The sequence below is a fragment of the Myotis nattereri genome (genome assembly GCF_964212035.1).
Source record: "Myotis nattereri genome assembly, chromosome: 3".
Lineage (NCBI taxonomy): Eukaryota > Metazoa > Chordata > Mammalia > Chiroptera > Vespertilionidae > Myotis > Myotis nattereri.
Window position 1 is genome coordinate 153,780,789 of NC_138077.1, and position 24,865 is coordinate 153,805,653.

Here is a 24,865-nt window from a genome sequence, read left to right on the forward strand (position 1 = left end):
TGGAGTGAGCGTTGTATAATATAAAGTTCAGTCGACAAGGGAATTCCATGTTGATAAATAGATGCTGAATTAAATATATTTCATGTGTTTCCCCTTCATGATAGTCTCTCTATGATGTTTGTGGTTTACTCATTAAATAGAAATGACAACAACTTATGGTTTAGTATTAACTAAGCTCTATCACTTGTAATATTCTCTATCTTGAGGAAACAGTTCCTGAAGGGTATTTCAAAGGGTTGTTTCAAAGAGCAAACTCAGTTGTATTTTACCAAAGATGTTTACATATGCTCTCCACCTCCTGGTTTTAGCCACTCAACATGGTACTTCAATGAGGCCTTGGTGTCCATTGGCTGTAATGCAATCAGGTAAACATATCGACCGCCTACTCTTCAGGCCAAATAAAAAATGTTAGAAATATCTGTTTTGCCCAAACTAGTCTTTCTCATTTTTGAGACTGAATCTGAAGTAGAAGGCCAAGAGAAAATGGCACATTACCATAACGACTATAAGAAGGTGAGACCATTCTCTTTTTAGAGGAGGGGAGGGGTAAAGAGGCATATGAAAAGAATTCCTCTTTGATAGTTTGAATCAGTTATTAAAGATGCTGTTATAATAAATAGCAGTTTACCTCACACTTAGAAATCCTTGTGGCTCTGATAGTTCCTATACGCATGGATCCAGATCAGAGCCACTTCAGGATTCAGATCAAACTGGACCTTTGTGAATCAGTTGAGTTCTGTGGTTAAATGGGAGTTGTTCAGGACTCTCAGGGTTTATAGGAAAGGGAGGGCTTGGGGTTCTCTTTCTCCTAAAAAAGTATTTTGTGAGGGATGTCTAGACCGCCCACTCACATTTTCCCGTGGTGCCTGTGAAAAGGGCAAAATTCTGGGCTTCAACTCAAACCTGCTGAATCAGAATCCTTCCAGTTAAGCTCAGGAGCCTACCTTTTCCACGAGGTTTTTGGTAATGCTGGTGTACCTTAGACTCTAAGACTCGCTGCCCGGAGGCCAAGGCTATGCTGTGTCTGGTAGATGCACAACCCACCAAATTGGTAAACCAAGGAATAGTTCTCTGACCATTTCTCCCTAGGTACTGTTTTGTTTTATATATGTTTTTACTGCATTCAGAAAAAAAAAAAAGGCATCTCAACAACCCCAACCTTTTCATCAATTTTTAAAAATTTTTATAGTCTGAAGTTTACTTTTCTAAGTTAAAATAAAATAAAATTAACTTTATTTATCTTGCAATACCTTCTGGCATTACAGTGGTAATAGCTGAGTATGCCAGGTTTACAATTCAGTGATACATTTAGAGACTAAAGAGAATATAAGCATCTTGTTTTTAGTTATGTAGGCTAAACATTTGTTGAATAAGATAGAAAATAATTTCTGCTTTCTCCTCATTACATTCTTAGCCCATTGCCTGGCAAATAGAAAATGATCCACAAATATTAGCTAAGATGATTTTTATTACAACCTGAGCCCTTTTTGTAATTGAGCTGGGGTACATCTGAATTAAGATGGTTTTTGCTAAATCTAATTTTATTTCAAGGTCTGGAAAAATACTGGTAGGTTATTTACTTTCAAATGTTGCTTTCAGTAAGCTTTCTTATCTCCCATTGTTGCTGACGAGATCAGTCGATTTCAGTCAACAACCTTCCTTATGCAATCACTAGCGGTTGCACACCGTATTGGATGCTATGGGGCTCCACAGATTTCAACATCACCCTAAAGCCTAGATTCCAAGGTGTCCCAGCTTTTACTAAAAATAGCAAAATAATCTTGTGGACAGAAACACAGTGCATTTGGTATAGGGAGAAAATGTAACCTGGGCAGAATGTTTTTCACAATATTTCCTACCTTTTAAGCCCAAGCAATGCAATATTATAAATATACTATCTCTGCCTCACAACATAATCAAATCTAAAAGATAGTAGAAAATCCCTTCCTTGTAACTTGGCCAAGTGTATTGAACAAGAAAGAGTTCTTCACTAGTTAATGGGCTTCTTATTTTATGGTTAAAAGTTTACATTCATTCCTCCAGTAATTCTAGAAAATCTCAGTCTTGATCTCTTGGAATTCTGCCTCTTCCACATTTGCTCTATTATATATTTCTAGTACATTTTATATCTCTTCCATGTCTCCTGTACATCTGCATTAATCCCTGCTTCTTTATTTGGATCTATCTTCCAGTTCTTTCTTTCTCTCTTTGGCGCCATTAATCTGTTACTTAATCTGTCCCTTCCAAATAACTAATCCACTTATCAATGAATTTCTAGAAGGGTCTACTGGGTTCTGTTTCAAATTTACTTGGTCTTTTTCATGGTCCCTTGTTTCTTGTTCAAGAGAAGCTACACTCTTATCTCAAAAAAAGATAAATTCATTCTTCTCTCTCATGTCTATAAAAATATTAAGTATATATTTTTGTACTTTATGTCTGATAATTTTAATATCTGAAGACTCGGCAAGTCACACTTTGCTATCTGTTGTTTCTACAACCCTCTCTCTCTCTCTCTCTCTCATTGTGTACTTTAGATTTTGGACTATGAATTCAAGCTCCTTGATGCTTAATCTGTGGTAACTTTTTGAGACTGAGATAAAGTTAAGTTTTTCCAGATCCTGGTCTGTGCTGGCTTCATCAAAGTTTAGTCATCCTGCCTGGTTGGTGTGGGTCAGTGGTTGAATGTCCACCTATGAACCAGGAGGTCATGGTTCAAGTCTGGACATGCAGTAGGCACGGTCCCCATAAGGGGTGTGCAGGAGGCAGCCAATCAATGATTCTCTCTCATCATTGATGTCTCTATCTCTCTTTCCCTCGCCCTTCCTCTCTGAAATCAATAAAAATATATATTTTTAAAAAGTTTAGTCATCCTGTAAGGACTCCTGGCCTTATTTATTTATTTTCAATAGGCTTGTAAGGTCTGATTTACATACTATAAAGTTTATCTAAGTTCAACTTTTATTTTTGTTCAAATTTTTAAAAGACTGCTGATGTATGGAGTAAAATCTAGAATGTGACAGACTGAGGGAAAAAGTTGATGCACTTGTTGAGGGAGGAAGGGAAGGGGACTTGAATTATTTTGATAAGAAGGGATGAGACAAGCAAAAAGACTCAGATATTTATAAAATAAGGAATTGTCCCTTAGAAATGTGGTTGAAGGAGAACATAAGTGGAAGAGGGCCAGAAAAATTTTATTTGGTTAATTCCTCTCATTGTTCAGGTGGTTTTGTGAATGCCAATTTCTCCTGGAAGCCATCCTGAATCTCTCTCCAACTGGCTTAGGTGTCTCTGCAACATAGGCCCAGAGCTCACTGTATTTTTTCAATTAGAGTAATTACAAGAATGTGTTCTGATTACTTGATGACTTTCCTGGGTTACTTTAGAGAGCAGAGGTCAGCAAACTCCTGTGAGCCAAATCTGGCCCACTGTCTGTTTCTATAAAGAAACTTTTATTGAAACACAGTCATACCCATTCATTCATGTATTATGTAGCTACTTTATGCTATTATGGCAGAAATGAGCAGTTGCACCAGAGATCATAACAGCTTGCAAAGTCTAAAATACTAGCTTTCTGATTCCTTACCAAAAAAGTTTGTTCTAGTCTCTCTATCCGGGTAGAACAGTGTCTGTCTTGTTTACTGTTGTTTCTAGAGAGCTTACTGTGGTGCTTGTCACATAGAAGAAGCTAAGAAAATAAAGGTGAATGTAGGAATTTAATGGAAAAGAGTTTAGGGTTATGTGAGTTAGAATGAATTAAAACTAATCAGAGAAATAAATAAAAGTGGTTAGGTAGGTAAAATCCCATTATAAAGAACTTCATTGTAATGTGTGAAGGCAGCGGGGATAGAATGCAAATAATCAGGCCTGGGTTCCATGCCTGCCCCCGATGCTCATTAGCCAAGTGGTTTTGACCAAATGAAAATGATGAACATCAGCTTCCTTTTGTAAAGGTGGGATTCATGCTCTGCACCTTTACAGAGCGCTGTCAGGATTTGGTGAGATGCTGTGTGCACAGCCTCTGACACATAAACGGGAGCTCATTCACTGCTGATTCCTTCCCACCTTGTTTCCTTTTCTTCCAAGATGCACCCACTTCTTTGTCCTTACAGATGGACTAAAACCAGTCCATTGGCAACATGGTTCCAATGACCACACATAAGTCTACATCAGCCAGATAAATGTCAATGTTTAATTCAGACATAGTGCCCTGTGGTTAAAGGCATGAAACTGAGTTTTGATCCTGCCCCAAAGGGCAATCACCCTTCGATTATCCCCTTACTTCACAGCCTAAATGCTCTTGCAATAAACACAGAATCCATCTGAGCTTATACTTAGCCTGTAATTAAAAAAAAAAATGACTGAAGTGCTAGAAAAAGTGATGTTTTGGATGGGGGGTGGGCATCTCTTGGTGTTGGGTAAGTTCTGCCTAGCTTAGTGTAAGTAAAATAAAACTTGACAGTCTCAGCAAGCTTTTTCTACTATTCCTGTCTGTCTATTAGCTGTGTGACTTTGGGCAGCTCACTTAACATCTCTGTGCTAGTTTATTTTTATATTTATATTTTTTAAAATATATTTTTAATGATTTCAGAGAGGCAGGGAGAGGGAGAGAGGGATAGAAACATCAATGATGACAGAGAGTCATTGATCGGCTGCCTCCTGCATGGCCCCAACTGGTGATCGAGCCTGCAACCCAGGCATATGCCTTGGACCAGAATAAAACCTGGGACCCTTCAGTCTTCAGACTGATGCTCTATCCACTGAGCCAAACCGGCTAGGGTAAGTTAGTTTATTTTTAAAACCAGAGGCTCGGTGCACGAATTCATGCACCAGTGGGGCCTGCAGGATCGGGCCAAAACCGGCTTTCTGACATCCCCTGAGGGGTCCTGGATTGCAAGAGGGTGCAGGCCAGGCCAAAGGACCCCACCAATGCATGATCAGGGCTGGGGAGAGATGCGGGAGGTTGACCAGCAGGGGAGAGGCCACGAGAGGGCTCCAGGGCGTGTCCGACCCATTTTGCTCAGTCCCTATTGGCGGGACTCCAGCAGCAAGTCAACCTATCGGTCGGAGCATCTGCCCCCTGGTGGTCAGTGCACGTCATAGCAAGTGGTTGAGCGGCCTTAGTATATCATTAGCATATTACACTTTGATTGGTTGAAAGGACGACCGGATGACCAGATACTTAGCATGTTAGACTTTTATTATATAGGATAGGGAGTCTGTCCACCAAATTACAAGGTTTTTGTGAGGAATAGATAAGATACCGTAGGTCTCATTGGGTGGAAAATTTAAAAATGATGCAGAAATAAAGGTTTCTGCAATAGCATGGCCATCCCCCCTCCTGTTGGGATCAGAATGCTTTTTTTCCTGTTCCTAATGAGTGGAGGGGCTTGCCAGCAAGGGACGTAGGGACTCTGAGGTAGTGGGGAAGGGCATGTCATCTGGAGCCAAATGGGCTGGGCTCTCCTCCTGCTCTGTCACCTAGTAACTGTCTGACCGTGGCAGATTACCCGGCCCTGGTGTCTTCCTTTGTCAAACTTGGATAATATAACTACTTTACAGGTTGTTGTTTTTTAAATAATTAAATGAAGTAATATATGCAAAGTTCCTGATGCATATCAAACCCTCACTAAATGGTTGCTAGTATTATTTTTATTTTCAAGACTTATACATTAGGAACAAAATATCTTGTTGTTGTTGTTGTTGTTAAAAATATCAATGGATATTTTCCCATTGATATTTAGAGAGAGTGGAAAGGCAGGGGAGAGACAGAAAGAGAGAAACATCGATGTGAGAGAGACACATCAATTGGTTGCCTCCTGCATGTGCCCCAACCAGGACTGGGGATCAAGCCTGCAACCAAGGTATGTGCCCGCAACCAGAATTGAACCCATGACCCTTCAGTCTGCAGGCCAACTCTCTATCCACTGAGCCAAACCGGCTAGGGCGAGATATCTTTTAGTGTATGCATTTCAGTAAAATTTTCTTAACTGCCTTTTTGGAGGGCTTCATCAATCCTTTGTTTGTGGGGTATCCTGCCCCCAATTCTAGAGACACCTCAGGGCCCTGATCCAGTTCCCTCCCCTAAGGCTGCTTGGTGCCCTGGAGAGGCGGGCAAGAAAATGAGCATTTCCCCTGGCATTTAGTGACGACTCTCTCTTCTTTTGTAGCAGGCAGAAGTATGAAAGTAATGGAGCGCCTGTAAATGGAGTCTCTTCATTAAGCAGCAGGTCACCCTTTCTCGCTACCATATTAAGTGTATACATTATACTGTTCCTGGAAACATCTGCTTGACAAACCCCTCTAGGGTCACCCTTTGAACATAACTCAGGGCACATCTTCCCTTGATGGCAAAAATAAACTACTCTATAGCCTAAAGCCACATGGCATTTTCCACTAGATATCAATATTTTCCTATGTGACATTTAGGAGATCCTAGGCAACCAAAAAAATACCAGCTGCCTCTGTGGTTGTTATATGCATCATTACTGTTCTTCTCATTCCATATTGTTAGAAATCACCTAAGTGATATTAACATTGTTCATTGGAGTGCTCCTTTCTCTTATGTTAGTTCAGGATTTTCTTCCCAAGTCCTTTTGCACACAAATGTGCAAGAAAATATCCAGGCAAGCGGGCAAACCTGCACAGAGAACTGGAAGAACTTTTCCATCACATTCCACAGGCTGTCTCCATGCATAGTTCTTCCAGTTGACACAGCACAACTACAGCTGAATCGATATTCACACTTGGGTGATGGGTCCTAAACAGCTAGCCCTTTTGTATTCCTGTCTGCTATGGAGGGTAGAGTGCTGGTCTTGAAAGAAAATTCTAGTTATTTTAAAATTTACATTTGTAAAAGTTTTACCTCATCGTTCCTAATATTTTTCTGCCTCAAGTCCATCCATGGGGCCCTGTAGAGGTTAACAGACTCCAGGCTAAGACCCGCTTGCCAGTGGTTCTCAACCTTCTGGCCCTTTAACTACAGTTCCTCATGTTGTGACCCAACCATAACATTATTTCCGTTGCTACTTCATAACTGTAATGTTGCTACTGTTATGAATCGTAATGTAAGTATCTGATATGCAGGATGGTCTTAGGCGACCCCTGTGAAAGGGTCGTTCGACCACCAAAGGGGTCACGCCCACAGGTTGAGAACCGCTGCCTTAGACTGTAGTGACAGCCTCCATCACTTTCAGTATGACCTGGGAATGAGAGAACAGTCACTATCTCATTACAAAAGTGAAACTTCATATGATTTACTTAAAATCTCTGAGAGTTTCCTCCAACATTACTTGCGGGCAAATAATGAGTCTCCATCCTTTTGTATTTCAAAAGATGTCTAAGAAAAGGGGATTTTTCTCATGTGGAGCCAGGAAAAGATTATTCCTGCTGATATTTTGTTTTGTTTCTCTAGGAAATCGAGTCCTTTTGTAACCATGTCCTCAAGCCCCACAGCCTGGGGCAGGACATCCCAGCAGAAGCATGAAGGCTGACTCAGGCCTCATCACAGCAGCAGTCTTTGATTTTCACCACCCGGGTTCTGGATTGGTGTGCAGTCTGGCTATTTATTGCAAACAGTAACCACGGGACCCTTTGATGCAAACATTTGAAATAGAATTATCATTTATCAATGATAACTATAGCTAACATTTATTGAACACTTACTATTTGCCAGACACTTTTCTAAGTACGTGATGTTTTTTCTTATGTAATCCTCACAGCAATCCTAAGAAAGGTGCACTGCTATCATTCCCATTTTATAGATGGAGAAGTTTGCCTCCATTCACAGAGCTACTAGGTAGCAGGACAAAGATCCACACCGGGCCTGCCTGACTCCAGAGCCCAGAGCCCACGCTCTCAGCCCCTGACCACGCGCCAGATGAGAGCGGCCTTTGCATTTTACTGTGCAGCCGTCTCGGATGTGCATCTCTGCGCCATACTGGGCATGATGCACAACGGGTTCTGGCCCTTCTGATTTCTCTGACGATGGAAGTGAGGAAGCCTTATAAAAAAGAACAACGTCAGCTGTGGTCCAGGCTACCACCCGTGTTGTCGGGTCCTGCTGAGAGACCCTTGGGTGTCCCGCATCGTCCTTGTTCCATTCTGCTCCAGCCTCAGACGGTTGTGTCCTTTTTATTCGGACTCTTTGTTCCAGCCTTGCTCGGGTGCCGAGGCCTCGTCAGGAGCTGGCTAAGGACCACTGGCCTCTCTCGTGTGTGACGTGCAGGAACTCTGGGACGGCTGCGCTGTGCTGGAGCGCTCGGTCTTGTTAGCAATGCGAACACTTTGTGCTGCATCGCTGACTCTGTCTACACCCAGCTCTGCCCTTCCTGGGCCTTTGTTCTCTGGCCAGCTGTGCCTGTGATCTCCGGGCTGTGGTGATCAGAGGAAAGAGGGGGCCTTCCCCACCTTCCCAGGAAGAGGAACTTCCTGATTGAGCTAAAGCAGCTCTTCCTGCATTGAAATCTTTGGGTTATTTTCTTGAACACAGGGTTGGAGGTGGTGGTGCACCATTCATTCATTCAAGACACATTTATTAAGCACTTTATTAAGTACCTCTTGATGTTCCAGGCACTGTGCAGAGCACTGGGGTTGCCATAACAACTAAGATAAAAATTGTTCCTGCTTCCATAATTTACCATTCCTGAAGAAATTAGACACAAAATGAGGCAATTGCAATACAATTTGACAAAATAACTATTTTGAAAGCGCACTGAAGGGCACCTACTCCAGACCTGAGGGGCTGGGGCACATTACCGGGAGAAGTGACATCTGAGATTGGACGCCTAGAAGAAGTTAGGCAGGTGAAGAGGTTGGTAGTTGGGTAGTGAGGAAGGGAAGGAGTGTTCAAGAAAGAAAGAGTGGCAAATTCAAAGGTCTACAGGCTGAAAAGCATGCAGAGCCTAGGCAACCACAGTCAGCTCAGGACAGCGAAGCAGTTCAAAATAGTGTGGCAAGACATGAAACTGGAGAGATGAGCAGGCTGGGGCTAGGAAGAGTGGCTATCATTTAATCTTCATATATATCACTTAGGGACCACTTGCTTTCACAGACTAACCTACTGTACCTTGAGGATTTTGTAGCAGAGGATGGAACTGAGGAATAACATTTGTTGAGTCTTAACTGTGCACTGGGGACAATGGGTAATTTCAGAGACTTTGGTTCTGGATCCCAGACCATATCATCCAAGGGCCCCAAGCCAGCCAGGTGCCTCTCTCCCCCAGGTGGAATCTCTTGTTGCTCAAGGCACATCAGGGTCCTTCTTAGCTGCTACCAGTAGTGCTCTCCACTCCAAAGACTGGGCCTTCTCAAGGTCCCCCTGGCTCTCTCTGCTGCTGCTGTGCCCACAGCCAGGCCGGATGTGACCACTATTATTAGGGTTGACCTCTCTGCATCGCTGGTACTAGGAACTGAACCAGGTCTTTCACACTCACCAGCAACCCTACAAGAAGGAGTGTCTATCTTCATTGGACAAATGGGAACGCTGAGGCTCAGAGACATCAAATTATTTGTCACCAGCTACAAAGCTATACTAGTAAGTAGGAAGGCAGCATTTGGGCCTGCTCTGATCCCAAAGCCATTATAACTATACAACACGCCCCTTTCCCTGTCACTATTACAGTTCTCGTTAGGATCCCTTAAGTCTGCTCCTTCTGTTTTCTTATTGGCCCTGTTTTTGAATTATAAGTCTCCCAACGATTGGGTCAGAGGCTTTTGAGGGGCCTCTCCAAGAGTTGTCCCTTCAGTGTGTCCTTCCCACAGAGAAAGGATTGAATTCAGACACCACTCATTTTTAGGGTTTATCCCCAAGATTTAAGACAGCCTCCCATCTCATTGTGATTAGGAACATTACAATAATTTCTGATGTTGGCTAGAATTTTAAAAACTTTCCCAGGGGACCTGGTGATTTTTTATGCAAACATTTGTAGGCAGCCCTGGGGTTTCTCAGCATATCACCTACGTGCCATGAGCAGGCCAGTTTCCTTCCCTGTGTCCTTCCCCACATTTTCACTGAATGTTGTTTTTGATTTACTTTTGTCCCCTTCTTTCATTAAAGTTTTAATGTGCAATTTCAATGCTGAAAAAAAATGTGTTTTTGTTCCTCTGCTCCCTCCTGCCTCTCCTCTCCAACACCAATAAAGCCCAGGCACAAGTCCTGCGGAACCCAGCAGTGGAGACGGACGTATTAGCTAGTGAGGGCTCCAGCTTCAGACAAGAGCACTAATGACTCAATCACGAAGCTTTTATTGAGTGTCTCTTTGCTAAAGCGTAGCTTTCCCTGCGTCAGCCGGCCCTGGCTCCGCACTCCTGAAGGTAACCTGGACCCTGTCACTAATTACCCTGCTTCCTGCCAGCAGGTAGAAGAATCAATTTTCAAATTGTTTTTATTGATCACAAGACATTTTCTCCAGAATATCACTCTCTATAAAAAATGGAATACAATTATTTCCAGTTCACATAGTCAAAGCATTTTATACAAGAAAGGCTGTTTGTGAAGTGGTTAGGAGTACACAAGGTAAAGTCAACAGACCTGAGTGTGAGTGCTTGGCTCTATCCTTTACTAGCTATGTGTAGGAGGGCAAGTTGCTTAAACTTTTGGAACCTCAGTTTCTCCCTCTGTAAAATGGGAATAATACTAGTTCTCAGAGCTGTTATAAGGATTACCTTAGCAGGGATTAAATAAAACAGAGTCGTTTAGCCCATGAAGTACAGTTATTATTATTACTTATTATTATCAAGAAAGCCATCTACCTGTGTTCAGGCCAATCTGATATAGTTTCATTGGTTACTTGTGATTCTCCTTTCTCCATTCTTCAAAAGTAAGACATGACCTTGCTTTCAAGAATACTCTGATTATTAAAATTATAGGAATTCCTCACTTAATATTGATAGGTTCTTGGAAGTATAGTGAAAAACATTATTATGTAACCAGTTTTACCACAGGCTAATTGATATAAATAAAAGTTAAGTTAGTATGGCATCTGATCAATTATACCAGAACGAGGACCTGCTGTCTATGATACAATTAAGGCTTAGACAAATTGCAATTGACCTTTTGCTTTCACTTAGCCTTTATCAACAACTATGTTTTCATTGCAGAATGACGAGGTGGAGTTTGTCCGAACTGGCTACGGGAAGGATATGGTAAAAGTTCTCCGTATTCAGCGAGATGGAAAATTTCACAGCATTAAAGAGGTGGCAACTTCGGTGCAACTTACTCTGAGCTCCAAAAAAGATTATCTACATGGAGATAATTCAGACATCATCCCTACAGACACCATCAAGAACACAGTTCACGTCTTGGCAAAGTTCAAAGGAGTATGTGTTATTATTCTTAGATGCTGCCAATTATGATGCAGAATTCACTATTCTATAACATAATGATATTGCTTGCTTATTTCAAGTTCCCTTTGTGATTCTCCTTTCTCCATTCTTCTTCAAAAGTAAGACATGACCTTGCTTTCAAGAATACTCTGATTATTACAATTATAACCTTATTTTTACATTTAAGCCATTAAAAAAAGTTTTTTTTCCCCCCATTCTAAAGTTCCCAATCTTACAGAAAAGCTTGGTTGTTTTTGTTTGTTTGTTTTTAATTCACCTCTTTGTTCTCTTTTCTTGGATCTCAACACTTATAACACCTTTTAGATAGAGAAACCTATTAAAGAATTTTATGGTTACCTTTTGATTAGGACCATGACAAAAATCAAGGTCCTGAGAGCATTTCAGACCATAAATTTACACATTTTTGTCATGCGTTTCTTTGAGTCTAATTATTTATTTTTTCATCTTAAAATTTATAGAAGAAAATACAATTTCTCTTCTTGGTGTTGCTATAAAAGAAAATCTTAAGTACAAGATACACTTTGAAATATATTTGTCCAACTTTTAATGCTTTCCTGGTCTTCCTAACTCCATGACCATTTAGTATCCATATATGGAGGCAATTATACTCTTTCAAAAGGCATTGGAACTGATAGAGTCTGATATGTTAGCACTTTCACCTCAAGTTTTTTTAAGTGTGAGTGAAGCTGTGCTGGTCCACCAGCAGATTTCTGGGCAATTCAAGAAAAAATTTTTTATTGGCTAAGAAGCCTAAAAATCCAAGAAATGTAGTTAGGAAAGCTTCTTTTCTCATGCTTTTTGGCATGAAATCCACACCCATGAAATGAAGAAATTTAACTGAAATACAAATTCTGCAAGGCATATCTCCACTCTGAACCTTTCTCTTGCTAATCAGAATGGCCCAGCAAGCACAGACATGGCTATGGACAAAGGCATTGCTCTCTTAAAAACATAAATTGAAAACAGGTTTCTGTACTGCACCAAAAAAGAGAGCTGGGTAGCACAGATTCTTACATTTTCTGTACTGTGTGAGAAGTGAAGAGAAGTGAAGGAATGAATCCGGCTGTTTGAACACCAAGTTAATTCATGTTAGATAAAATGATCATATAATTTTTATCCAAACCAGAACACATTTTTCCTATTTTTTAAATTGAAATATAATGGACATATGACATATATTAGTTTTAGGTGTATACTATAATGGTTTGCTATTTGCCTTTATTGCAAAATGTTCACCACAATAAGTCTAGTTAACATCCATCACCATGCATAGTTACAGAATTGTTTTTCTTGTGATAACTTTTAAGATTTCCTCTCTTAGCCACTTTCAAATATGCAGTATAGTCTTACTAACTGTAGTCTCCATGCTGCATATTATATCCCATGATTTATTTATTTTACAACTGGAAGTTTGTACCTTTTGACTCCTTTTATTTATTTGACTTCTCACCCCTGACCCCTCACCTCTGGCAACCACCAATCTGTTCTCTGTATCTGTGGGCTTGGTTTTATTAGTTTGTTTTAGATTCTACATGTAAGTGAGATCAGAGAGTGTTTTTCTTTCTCTGTTTGACTTATTTCACTTAGCATAATGCCCTCAAGTTCTATTCATGTTTTTGCAAATGGCAAAATTTCATTCTTTTAATGGCTGAATAATGTTCCATTATATCAGCGGTTCTCAACCTGTGGGTTGGGACCCCTTTCGCGGTCGAACGACCCTTTCACAAGGGTCGCCTAAGACCATCCTGCATATCAGATATTTACATTATGATTCATAACAGTAGCAACATTACAGTTATGAAGTAGCAATGAAAGTAATTTTATGGTTGGGTCACAACATGAGGAACTCTATTTAAGTGGCCAGAAGGTTGAGAACCAATGCATTATATATATCACATTTTCTTAATCCATTCATCCATTGATGAACACTTAGGTCATTTCCATATTTTGACTATTGTAATAATGCTGCAATCAACATGGGGGTGTATGTTTCTTTTCAAGTTAGTCCTTTCATTTTCCAAATCAGGAAACTGTTGAGAGTGGAATGGGATGCTATTAATAATTATTCTAGGACAGCAGGTAGAATATGTCTCAAAAATGTCAGATTTATCCTGGGGAAACCTGTATAAATAGTCCACCTTAATTATAGGAAAGCCCTAACTAATCTGTAGATTATGATAACACCATCAAACATTGCCTGGAGATTAATATGAAGAATTTGTGTGGAAGTGAGGAGCTGCTTTATGAGGGTGAAGAGCTGAGGATGGTCAACAGAAAGACTGTTTGCAAGGCAAAGACAGCTGAAGCGACCCTTCATTAACATTTTTCCTCGGAAAACTTGGAGGCCTATTTGCCAGCCTCATAGAGTCCAGAGTGTTTTGGAGTATAATGTAGTACTGTACCTGGTGTAGGTAATGGCAAACTCATTGTGAGAAGCATCTGAACACGTTACTTTTGCTCATCTACTGATTGACACATGTCCTACAAAGCAGGTTTCTTAAAAAAAATGATAGTCTCACTTGGTGATGGTGATTTATCAATTACACTTAGGAGCCCTTGTGAAAAATTGGAATAACAACCCATTCAGCTCTCAAGATTCTTTCTAATTTTACATTTCTCTGTCTCTAGATAGCACGTGATTCAAAAGGGAGATCCATGGGTATTAAAAATTATTTTTAAGTGGGACAAGTATTTCTGGTCACTAGCATTTTGTTTCTTTTTTAAAATGTTTTTTTTTTTAAATCTTTAATGTTGAGATTATACAGATGTCCCTCTTTTCCCCCCTATTGCTCCACTCCACCTGGGTCCTGCCCCACCCCAGGCTTTTGCCACCCTATTGTCTGTGTTCATAGATAATGCATATCTATATATATAAAAGGCTAAGTGACTGTCCAACTGTCTGACCATCTGACTGGCTGGTAGATATGACATTCACTGACCACTAGGGGACAGATGTACAGGAGCTGCTGAGCTGTGGTGACTTGGCAGTGGCGGTTCTAGGGTGATGCATCCCAGAACCAGAGAGGAGGGAGCCCGATTCCTCATGGGGCTGTGAGATTCCACCTTTGGCCATGGGTTAGGTTGTTGCTGGGGCACTGTCGGCCCCGAATCTAGTTTACTGTGGAGCTGTGGTGACTGCAGATGCCATTTGAGCCACAGTGCCACCCAGGTACGGTCCGCCTGGGAGGGACCATGGGAGGTTGGCTCCAGGGCATGTCCAGCCCATCTTGCTCAGTCCCACCCCGCCAGCCACCTTCTAATTAATATCCTTTCAATGCACACAAATTCATGCACTGGGCCACTAGTATACACATAAGATCTTTAATTTCTTCCTGCCCACCATCCTCCCTTCCCTCTGAGAATCATCAGTCTATTCTATTTCTATGCCTCTGATTCTATTTTATTCACCAGTTTATTCTGTTCATTAGATTTTGCATTTGTTTATTCTGATTTTTAGATTTAATTGTTGATAGATATGTATTTGTTGCCATTTTGTTGTTCATATTTTTTATCTTTATCTTTTTCTTCTTCTTCCTCTTCTTAAAGAATACCCTTCAGCATTTCATATAATACTGGTTTGGTGGTAATGAACTCCTTACCATTTTTTTTGTCTGTGAAGCTCTTTATCTGACCTTCACTTCTAAATGACAGCTTTGCTGGGTAGAGTAATCTTGGTTGTAGGTCCTTGCTATTAATCACTTTGAATATTTCTTGCCACTTCCTTCTGGCCTGCTTAGTTTCTGTTGAGAAATCAGCTGACAGTCATATGGGCAATCCCTTGTAGGTAACTAACTGCTTTTCTCTTGCTGCTTTTAAGATTTTCTCTTTGTCTTTAGTCCTTGGCATTTTAATTATGATGTGTCTTGGTGTGGTCCTCTTTGGGTTCCTTTTGTTTGGGATTCTCTGTGGTTCTTGGACTTTTAAGTCTATTTCTTTCACCGGGTAGGGGAAGTTTTCTGTCATTATTTCTTCAAATACATTTTCAATATCTTGCTCTCTCCCTTCTTCTGGCACCTCCATAATGTGGATGTTAGTATGCTTGAAGTTGTCCCAGAGCCTCCTTACACTATCTTCATAGTTTTGGATTCCTTTTTCTTTTTTCTCTTCTGGTTGGGTGTTTTTGCTTCCTCATATTTCAAATCGATTTGATTCTCAGGATCCTCTAGTCTACTGTTGAATTCTTGTATATTATTCTTTATTTCAGTTAGTGTATGCTTAATTTCTGACTTGTCCTTTTCCATTTTTTGGCATTTTCACTAAGACCCTTAAAAGTCTCACTAAGTCCCTTGGAGGTCTCTAAAAGATTCTTGAGTAACCTTATAACTGTGATTTTGAACTCTATATCCAGTAGTTTGCTTTCTTCCATTTCTTCCATTTGTGACATGTTTCTTTGTCTCTGCATTTTTGCTGCTTCCCTGTGTTTATTTTTATGTATTGGGTAGAGCTGCTATGTCTCATTGAGTTGATACAGTGGCCTTGTGTAGTAGGTGTCCTATAGGGCCCAGTGGCTCAGCCTCCCCAATCACCTGAGGTGGACTCTCTTGGTGCACCCCTTTGTGGGCTGTGTGCACAGTCTTGTTGTAGTTGAGACTTGATTGCTGTTGGTGTCACTGGGAGGAATTGACTTCCAGGCCAATTGGCTATGAGGACCAGCTGTGACTACAGAGGGAGAGCTGCTGTGCAGGAAACACCCTATGGAGCAGGACTTGCTTTAGTGGGGCTTTGGCGTTCACTGAGTCTGCCCCTTGAGTGTGTTATTTATGGATGTGTAGAGTTGTAATCTGGTATGATCTGACACTGCGTACACTGGCTCTTGAGTCTCCAGAGAGGAGTAAAGGCAGCCACTGCCTGGGGCCACACAGCAGGAGCTATAGAGAGATCTGCAGATTCCTTTTCTTTGTATCAGGTTTGGAAGTGCCCAGATGAGGCCCATCTGTGAAGCAAGGCAGGTGGGTGCTGGTGCTAGGTCTTGGGTTATTTATTGATAGGTTTGGGGCTCCCTGACCAGCTGCAGTTTGTTTGACAGATTTTTAGCCTGAGCAAGGACAGGCTATTCATATGCAAAATCCGCTGCACACTGGTTGGGTGCAGCTGGAAATTGGATGAGGCGGGTCTCAGGGATCACCAGGGTGGAGCAAACAGAAATGGCTGTCAGTCAGCCCTGTGGGGACGTCCCAGCATAAGAACAATGATCCCTGCAAATACCTCGTCTGGGAGAACACCACCCCCAGGTTCCTGCCCCGATGCCAGACAATCCAGTTCCTCCTTGTATGTGTCTGTGTCCTGAGAGCCTTGCCCTGGCGCTGGAGCTCAGAGGAAGTGGGACTTTGCAAGTTCAATTTGTCTGCCAACATTTTAGGAGGAGCAGCTGGGTCTCCAGCAGCCTCTGTGTCAGTGAGCCCCAGTCTGCACTGGTTTTTACAGCTGTAGTTACGGGGACTTCTTTTCCCAACTCTGGGACCCTGGGCTGGGCATCTACTGTGGGGCTGGGACCCCTTGCTCCTCTGGGCGGCCTCCGCAGAGACAATCTCCCACCTAATTAAAAAAGTGGCACATGTGGGTGCTGGACCAGCCCGTTCCATGCCTCCACGCCTCCCAGCAGTCTCTGTGTTCTTTCTTTCTTACCTCGTTAGTTGTAGGACTTCCATTCAGCCAGCTTCCTGATGGTTCTGGATAATGGTTGTTCTGTATTTTAGTTGTAATTTTGATGTGGTTATGGGAGGCCTATGCCACCATCTTGGTCTCACCCCCATTTTGTTTCTTTTTACAGATCAAAAGCATAGAAACGTTTGCTATGAATATCTGTGAACATTTCCTTTCTTCTTTTAACCATGTCATCAGAGCTCAAGTCTACGTGGAAGAAGTCCCTTGGAAGCGTTTTGAAAAGGTTACTTTACTTATTTGTGCTCTCAGTTTAATTAAAGAAATTGGCTTTATGACATACTGAAATTTTATTGGAAACAATGTTGGTTTCTAAATTTCAGAATGGAGCTAAGCATGTCCACGCGTTTATTCATACTCCCACTGGAACGCACTTCTGTGAGGTTGAACAGTTGAGGAGTGGTGAGAAAATATTTTTCATGTTTTGATTCTGCTATAGCAATTTCAGGTTTCTCTTCTTCTAAGTTATTCTGTTTAATAGGAAACTGTAGAGAATTTTGAAAGCTTTTTAACCTGAGATGAGAATGAGCATTGTGACTTTAAATTATATTTTAAAACAATCTACTTTTTTTCTTAAAAATGAAAAATGAAATAATAGCTTTTGCAAGAAATCTGGGAGTTAAATGGAGTGGATCATTTTTATTACCAGGTTTTGAGGTAAGGAAAAAAGGCTCACGCTGACAAACCCCCAAATTTCTGATCTTTCTGACCAGTACTTTAAATATCATACCATGCTTTAATTATAATAAGTATTATAGGAAATAGCTAGTAAATAACAGTCAAGTTTCCCTGACACATTATTTGCGTACTACTACTATAAAAATGAACCTCACTTAAAATAGCAATGACAATTATATAATTCTTAAGAAATTTTAAAATTAATGGTGGAACATAATTACAATAACCCCAGGCCTGAAAGTAACACATAGCATTTCTACTTGAGAGCAGCCAATCATACAGCCTCAGCTAACTGCAAAGGGAGGCTGGGAAAAGTAGTCTAGCCAGGTACCCAGGAGGAAGAGGAAGTAGATTTAGTGAACAGCTAGCAGTCTCTGCAACTGGAAGGTGAAAAGAAGACTGAAGAGGAACTGTGCAGTTTGGCAAGTAGAACATTGGTGACTTCTATAAAGAATATGTTAGCAGAGCCCTGGAGTTGGAAGTGGGGCGGTCAAGTACAAGGTTCTTCTGATCATAATAAGAAACCGGCTGCTCTTCACACCCTTGTTCCTTCTAGGAATTTCTAGGAGTTATCATCAGCCTGAATTGTAGTCACCCGGCTGCTGTAGGGTGGAAAAACTAGTCACCATAATTAGGCCAGAGCCTTTTCTTTCTGCAGAAAGCTACAGAGCTTCGGGGTATTACGATCACTGTGGCAGTGTTCCCAGAAGCTCGGCTTGACTCATCTGGAATCCAGTGCCTCTCCAATATGCCCTGGGGCTGGAGGGATCAGAGGAGGGCAAGAAGCAACAGTTGCCTCAAGAGTAGGCAGTATGTATGTGCACACATATGTGAGTGCACACACATATCTTCCAGTGTTGTGTGTATGAAGATGACATTTGTACTTTGTGCCTCTTTGGAGAGTAAGGATCTGGTGCTCTTTGGGCAGCAGATTTTAATTCTTCATTTGTTTATTATCTAAGAGTTGAAACTGTGAGTTGAGCCAATATACAATTATTGTAGTAAGAAATGCCCTTGTGTAGGCTTAACTGAAGAAAATAATCATTTTACATACACACACACACCAATCCAGAGTGAAGGCTGTTGTTATAAACCCCTAAGTAGGGCTTTTGGTGGGGGGCTGGCTAGGTTGGTGAGAATTCTGCCCCCTCAAACACATGCACTTAATCACACATTCAGCCATGCAACTCCCAAAAGGGACTTTTCCCAGCAGAATATGTAACTGGGTTTCTCTTAGTGGACTGGATTCATTCTTATCAATTGAGCAAACATTTATAGAAAGCCTACTGAGTCTCAAACACTGTTTTGGGCCCTGAGAATTGCTGTAAAACTCCCATTGCATCATTTAGTGTACTTTAGGCTGTCTCAAAGTCTGCTAGTTCCATGGGAGAATCTGGAAGAGTGAAAGAAATTTGTTCACCCAAAGGAATGAGGACTGTTATGTTTGTGACTTCCCCAGCTCTGAGAGGAGGGCTGGACCCTGCATGTGGGGTGCAGACTGCTGGTTTAGATGTTATTTTGGAACTTGGATCTTCCAAACTCTTTCTTTCATGTGTCTCTATGAGCTCCAAGCTTAGCCGTGCCTTGAAGTCACTAGGATGGCTGAGTTACTAATTTAAACTCTATTGGGCCCCAAACCTCTTCACTATTTGAATCATAACTCATCAAATTTCTCCCAATCTGACACTAATTATAAAAATTCATGGCTAAATAGAGGAATGAAGGATGCAGATGAGATCTCAACTGGCTGTGAAAAATAGTCTATTAATATGGAAACGAGTGGGAGTAGGAAGATGGTTTTAAGGAAGGGATGATGACAGGGAAGTCCTGGAGGAGAATAGACTTAAGAGATGTCAAGCTGAGCAGACCATAGAAGTGAGATGGGACAAGTGGGAGACTCAGGCCAGCGACGGCCTGAGTATGTCCAAGAAGGCTGTGCATGTCCTTTAGATATCAAGACTAAAGTGCTCTCCAGTTCATGCAAAAGAAGAGTTCTTGTCAAACCCCAGGTCTTTTAAAATCATCTTGATGATCACCTAGTGGTACAAAAGCCCAGTTAACTTCCTTCCTCTGGGTGATGTCAGCTCTCCCCACCCAGAAGTGCACAGAGGGAGCTTTCGCTCTCCCTGCATGTGCTAAATGGACTCTCAAGGCAAATGACATTTAATTGATCTTCATTTTTTTTCTAGCACTTTGTAAGTTAGAGGTTTTCTACTAGAATGATTTCATATAGTTTTAAAATATTCTGCTTTTAGCTATTTGTGTCCTTTTTGGAGGTGTTAAATGTGGAAGCAATTATCCTCTTCATGACAGGATTTTTTTCTTGGCTCAGTAAAGCTTTGTGCTTTGTGACACCTGATGCGTAGGTAAGGAATTGGACTTTTCTATTAATTCCCAGTGAGTGTCTTTCCCTTGGAGAACTAAGGGGGAGGATGTGTGCTTCTCTGAGAGATACACCACAGTCTGTTAAGTGTGTGGGAGGACACTAAAAGCTGGAGAAGATTGTATTCTGGCAAAGTGAAATGTGAAAATCTTCCTTGGGCATTTAATCTCCATAACCATGGCAGACAGACAAAAAAATAAAAATAAAAAACCAAAAAACTTAAAAAAGCTGATTAAGTGGTTTAATGGGAAGTAACCTAGAAAAGGACAGTCTTTGGGGGTGAATTCCTTCTTGTTAGTCTACATTGGAATCTTTTTTAAAGTGTGTGAGGCATCACATTTTTAGTTGCTGGGTCTATGAATTTGAAAGGCTCAGGTTCTTACCAGTGTTTAGGAAGCTGGGGCACTGCCAACAGAGGAGCTACAATAAGCTCTCTGATTTCATCCAGAGTCTAATGTCTGCCAAGGGAAAAAATTCACATTCAAAGAGTATAGGTTTTCTGTTGTTGTTTTTGTTCATAGAATGATGAGTGCACCGGAGTAGATGGTTTGTGTTCTGCCAAAACTGTAGCAAATAGTTAACTGTCCTTGGGAACATGAGACATTTTATTCTGTGTGAAACCAAGGCCAAAACAAATTAGAAAATGCAACTGCTTTCTCCATTGTCTTATTCTAGCAAGAAAGGAGATCATTTCAAAGTTGCCTGGCAGGAGTGACACTCCTGGAAGATGAATAAATCTCGTCCCTGGCTGGAGGTGGATAGTGACGGCTCATCAGAAATAGTTTTCAGAACCCAGTGAGCCTTTGTGAAACCTGGGGAATATTTACAGGTGGTAGAAGTTTTAAGAAGAAGTCAGTTCTGGCAAAATCATCATAAAAACCTTTATAGAGCATTTCTATGGGGCAGCCATTTTTCTTTACAAGTTTTTCTTAGACATCTGTCAACTAGGAAATAAGTATGGTTACCATCTCCATTTGACAGATGAGAAAATCAAGGTAGAAAGAGTTTAAGTAACTTTCTCAGGGGAACAGTGCTCATAAATTGGGGAGGAGAGGCACAGAGAGTGCTTAGATTTGAATTTAGAGATTCTGAGGCCCAAGGCTGTGGTCTCAACCATTATGCAACAGTATCCAGGAATCCTCTTATAATTAAGACCATTGGAGGAGCCAAAGTTTTTTTTAATTACATGGATGCTGGCAATCAAGGCCAGCTGTTTAGGAAAAGATAAAATAGATAAAGTTTGCCTTTGCTTCTCCTTCACCTTCTCTTTATCTCCCTTCAAGGGTTCCCACTACTTTTTTTAACACTACTTCTGATTGCAAACCCACTTTCATTTCTATAGGATATTTTTTAGAGGCAATTACTATTGGAAATAGATTATAGTATTAATGTATAAAGGTTTAAAGAGTCAGTCCTTTAAGGGGTCTTTGTATTTCAATAGGACATTTTTAAGGAATAAAAAGTTTTCAAGACACATAGGGGCCACTCTAAAAATGATGCTTCACATTCCATTTCAGAACAATGGAGATGGTATTTTTTCAGTCGGGGCTGTATTAGAGGCCCCCCAAAGTACACTATGGAATGGGAAATGGCAACCCCTTTATCTCCTGGAAAGACCTCTTATTGTAAGGAAATGGGAGAGTTAAAGGAAGGAGAAAACTTTGTGTAGACGAGAATAATCCAAAAAGGAGGAAGAAACGTATGGAATCTCAAAATGGGGTATTGATTTCAAACTCCACTTCTGCTAGTTCCTAGCCAGGTCACTATGGGCAAATGATTAGAAGTCCCCTGGGTAAAATTACTTATGTAACAGAGATGTGAGAATTCAGTAAGGTAATGACTGAAAAAGATAACAACTAAACTCATGCTGATAGTCAAGACTTTCTTAGAGGATATTGATGCCCTCTCCCCCTCTCCCTGCCACACTCTGTATTAGAGTTGTGGGTGGGGTGATCAGGAAAGGAAATGCTAAAGACCAATGGAAGAGAACTGTCTAGAGAAAAAGAGACTAAGTTGTGAGACACTCATTTCTTGATGTGAACCAGACATGTTGCACTCTTGCATTCACTCATTCAACAGATGCTTATTGATTACTCCTACACTTCTCTCAGATTTGGGACTTAGACTCACTTGGATCAGCTCCACATTGCATTTAGAAATGCTGATTTTTCAGAACCACGTCTTCATCTAGAATCCGATAAACCCAGGCAACCTAATAGCATTAAGGCATTGCTGGTGTCCTTCTCTTGATTCTTCTGCAGATATAACTTCCAATGAGAACTTCAGAATCTGTATATATAAAAGGCTAAGTGACCATCCGACCAGTAGCTATGACATGCAATGACCACCAGGGGACAGACGCTCCAACCAGTATCTATGATGCGTACTGACCACCAGAGGGCAGACGCTCAACACAAGAGCTGCCAAGCTGTGGCGACTTGGTAGCGGTAGTTCTTGGGTGATGCACCCCAGAACCAGAGAGGAGGGAGCCCTCTCATAATCCAGGACCCCTCAGGGGATGTCAGAGAGCCAGTTTTGGCTCTATCCCTGCAGACCAGGCTGGGGGACCCCACCTGCCAGAGGGACCCTGGTCACTCTGCAGACGCCCTTCGAGCTGCGGCACCACCACAGGTGTGGCCAGCCGGGGAGGGACCATGGAAGGTCCAGTCCCACCCCACCCAGTCCTGCCCTGCTGGCCACCTCCTAATTAATTTCCTTTCAATGTGCACAAATCCGTGCACCAGGGCACTAGTATTTAAAAAAAACCTGAAAATTATCAGTTTTAGCACATTATCTTGGAACACTCTGGTCAGAACACCTTATTTAATCAGTACATGTTTCATCAGCAGATCTACCACTAAGCCCTGGCCATTGCTCTCTCTAGTAGATGCACACTTGTGGCCAGGAAAATATCAAAATATAGTCATTATTTATCTACTTCTGAAACTCCACAGCTCCTGAATTAACTAAGGGGTTGACACCACACAGACAATGTAAACTATTGGATTATTAAAGCTGCCCTGGATCGTAATTGAGGATCATGAGTTACATTCTTATTCTTCACCTAAGACCATGTAGAACATAGTGATGCCTGACACCTCCAGCCCTTGATTTATTTACTAAGCAGACGAGGAAGGTTAGATATTAATCAGGAATAACTTTAAGACTGAATAGAGGTGGCCTTTGTCATCCTGCCACAGCACTGTGCTAGCGGGGATGTGTACCCAAGTGTCCCCTGAATGTCCAGCCTCACCAGACTGCACATACAAATCAGACTATAGTGATGTTAATTCCTGAAATTTCCTGGCCTTGTCGCTCTCTCATTACAAAACTTCTGGGCCTCTCCAGCTAAACTCTCCCACCTTCTGGCAGCCTGAGGGGCTGTCTCATGTGCTCAGGGAGAAGTTGGCACCATTGGGTACAGCTTCTGCCTCGCTGGCTCTGCTCAGCATTTGCTGTGCCAGTTATCACTGCTCCTTGGGAAGAATGATGTTCTCCACAGAGCATTGTGCCTTGGGGCTTCTCAGTGTGTCACCTGAAGCCGTGGTCTCTTTAGGCTTCACCAAACTGTTGGAGCTACAGTGTGTTCCATTTAGAAAAAGAAAAAGATAATTGTTCCCTCACTAACTCTTGCTTCACCTGCCAACTGGACCCTGAGCTAAAATTGCCTGGCACACAAGCAAACAGCTTATTCAGATTATGCCTCTCACCCCTCCACTTCCCCCGTTCACCTCACAAGGTGACATCAGGGGCTGTGGGGAGAGCCACATCATCCCCTCCACTGTTTTCAGCTCTGCACTCTTTCCCCCAGGTCCTCAGGAACCAACTTTGTCCTTTCTCCTTCAGTCAAAAAACTTAGGCAGACCTATGCCTTGCATGTCATCAGCCTCATCTTCCCCATCTCTATTTAGGCTCAGTCAGGCTTATACTCTTGTCCCTTCATGAAGTTGTCTGGTTTTGCTGAGTTCATAACCACAAGGGAACTGAGGATCTGGTGGTGACTGGCGCCGTAAGTCAGTATAGACAATCCTCATGAGGACTACCCCCAAACAGGGAGTCCTAGCAGCAGACAGAACTGCTTATTAAGTCATTTCAGCATGATTTTCTGTTGAAAGAGATGCAGCTCAAATAATAGAAGGTATTTGGACTAGAAAACAACCCTACTTGTAGCTGAGAGGAAAGTATTCATTTCTGTGGGCTTCAACACAACATGGAGGTTTAGTCTCTGACCTTCAGTTCTCCAAGGGCAGGAGAGGGCAGTGGGTCGTGGAATCCAGATGGAGGGAAAGACATACCATCTTCATCATTTGGACTTCAGAGGAGTCAGGGAGACAGAAAACATGGGCAGTGATGTAGTTCTCGGTAGAAGCATAGTGTGCCATGTTTTAATGACCAGAATCCTCAGGGCGAGGGATCAGTAAGAAGGCACTGATCCCCTCTTACCTTTTTACTTAAAACAGGACCTCCAGTCATTCATTCAGGAATCAAAGATCTCAAGGTCTTGAAAACGACCCAGTCTGGATTTGAAGGATTTATCAAGGACCAGTTCACCACCCTCCCTGAGGTGAAGGACCGGTGCTTTGCCACCCAAGTGTACTGCAAGTGGCGCTACCGGGGCAGAGACGTGGACTTTGAGGCTACCTGGTATGAGCATGTGCTAGAGCCTAGCGCTGGCACAGGTGCTGTCTGCCCTTGTCCTTGGGGCCTGGAGTTCATGAAGTCTTCAATTTAAAGGGAGGAGGCCACTCAATTCAACTTCCCCACTGTTCAAAGTCCTTTTTGTTGGGCAACAGAAAGCCA

General features: G+C 41.8%; 1 protein-coding gene across 1 annotated transcript in view; it reads left to right on the forward strand.

Moving 5' to 3' along the window:
* Nucleotides 1–405: 405 nt before the first annotated feature.
* The window catches only part of LOC308514911 (uricase), a gene marked incomplete at its 5' end in the record, with an annotated part of 31,816 nt that continues 7,356 nt past the window's right edge, over nucleotides 406–24,865 (forward strand). Inside the window, 5 exons of the mRNA XM_081085257.1 lie at nucleotides 406–513; nucleotides 11,098–11,316; nucleotides 17,114–17,230; nucleotides 17,328–17,406; nucleotides 24,526–24,709. Of these exons, the coding sequence (XP_080941383.1) occupies nucleotides 406–513; nucleotides 11,098–11,316; nucleotides 17,114–17,230; nucleotides 17,328–17,406; nucleotides 24,526–24,709 (707 nt within the window). The remainder of the gene's footprint in view (nucleotides 514–11,097; nucleotides 11,317–17,113; nucleotides 17,231–17,327; nucleotides 17,407–24,525; nucleotides 24,710–24,865) is intronic.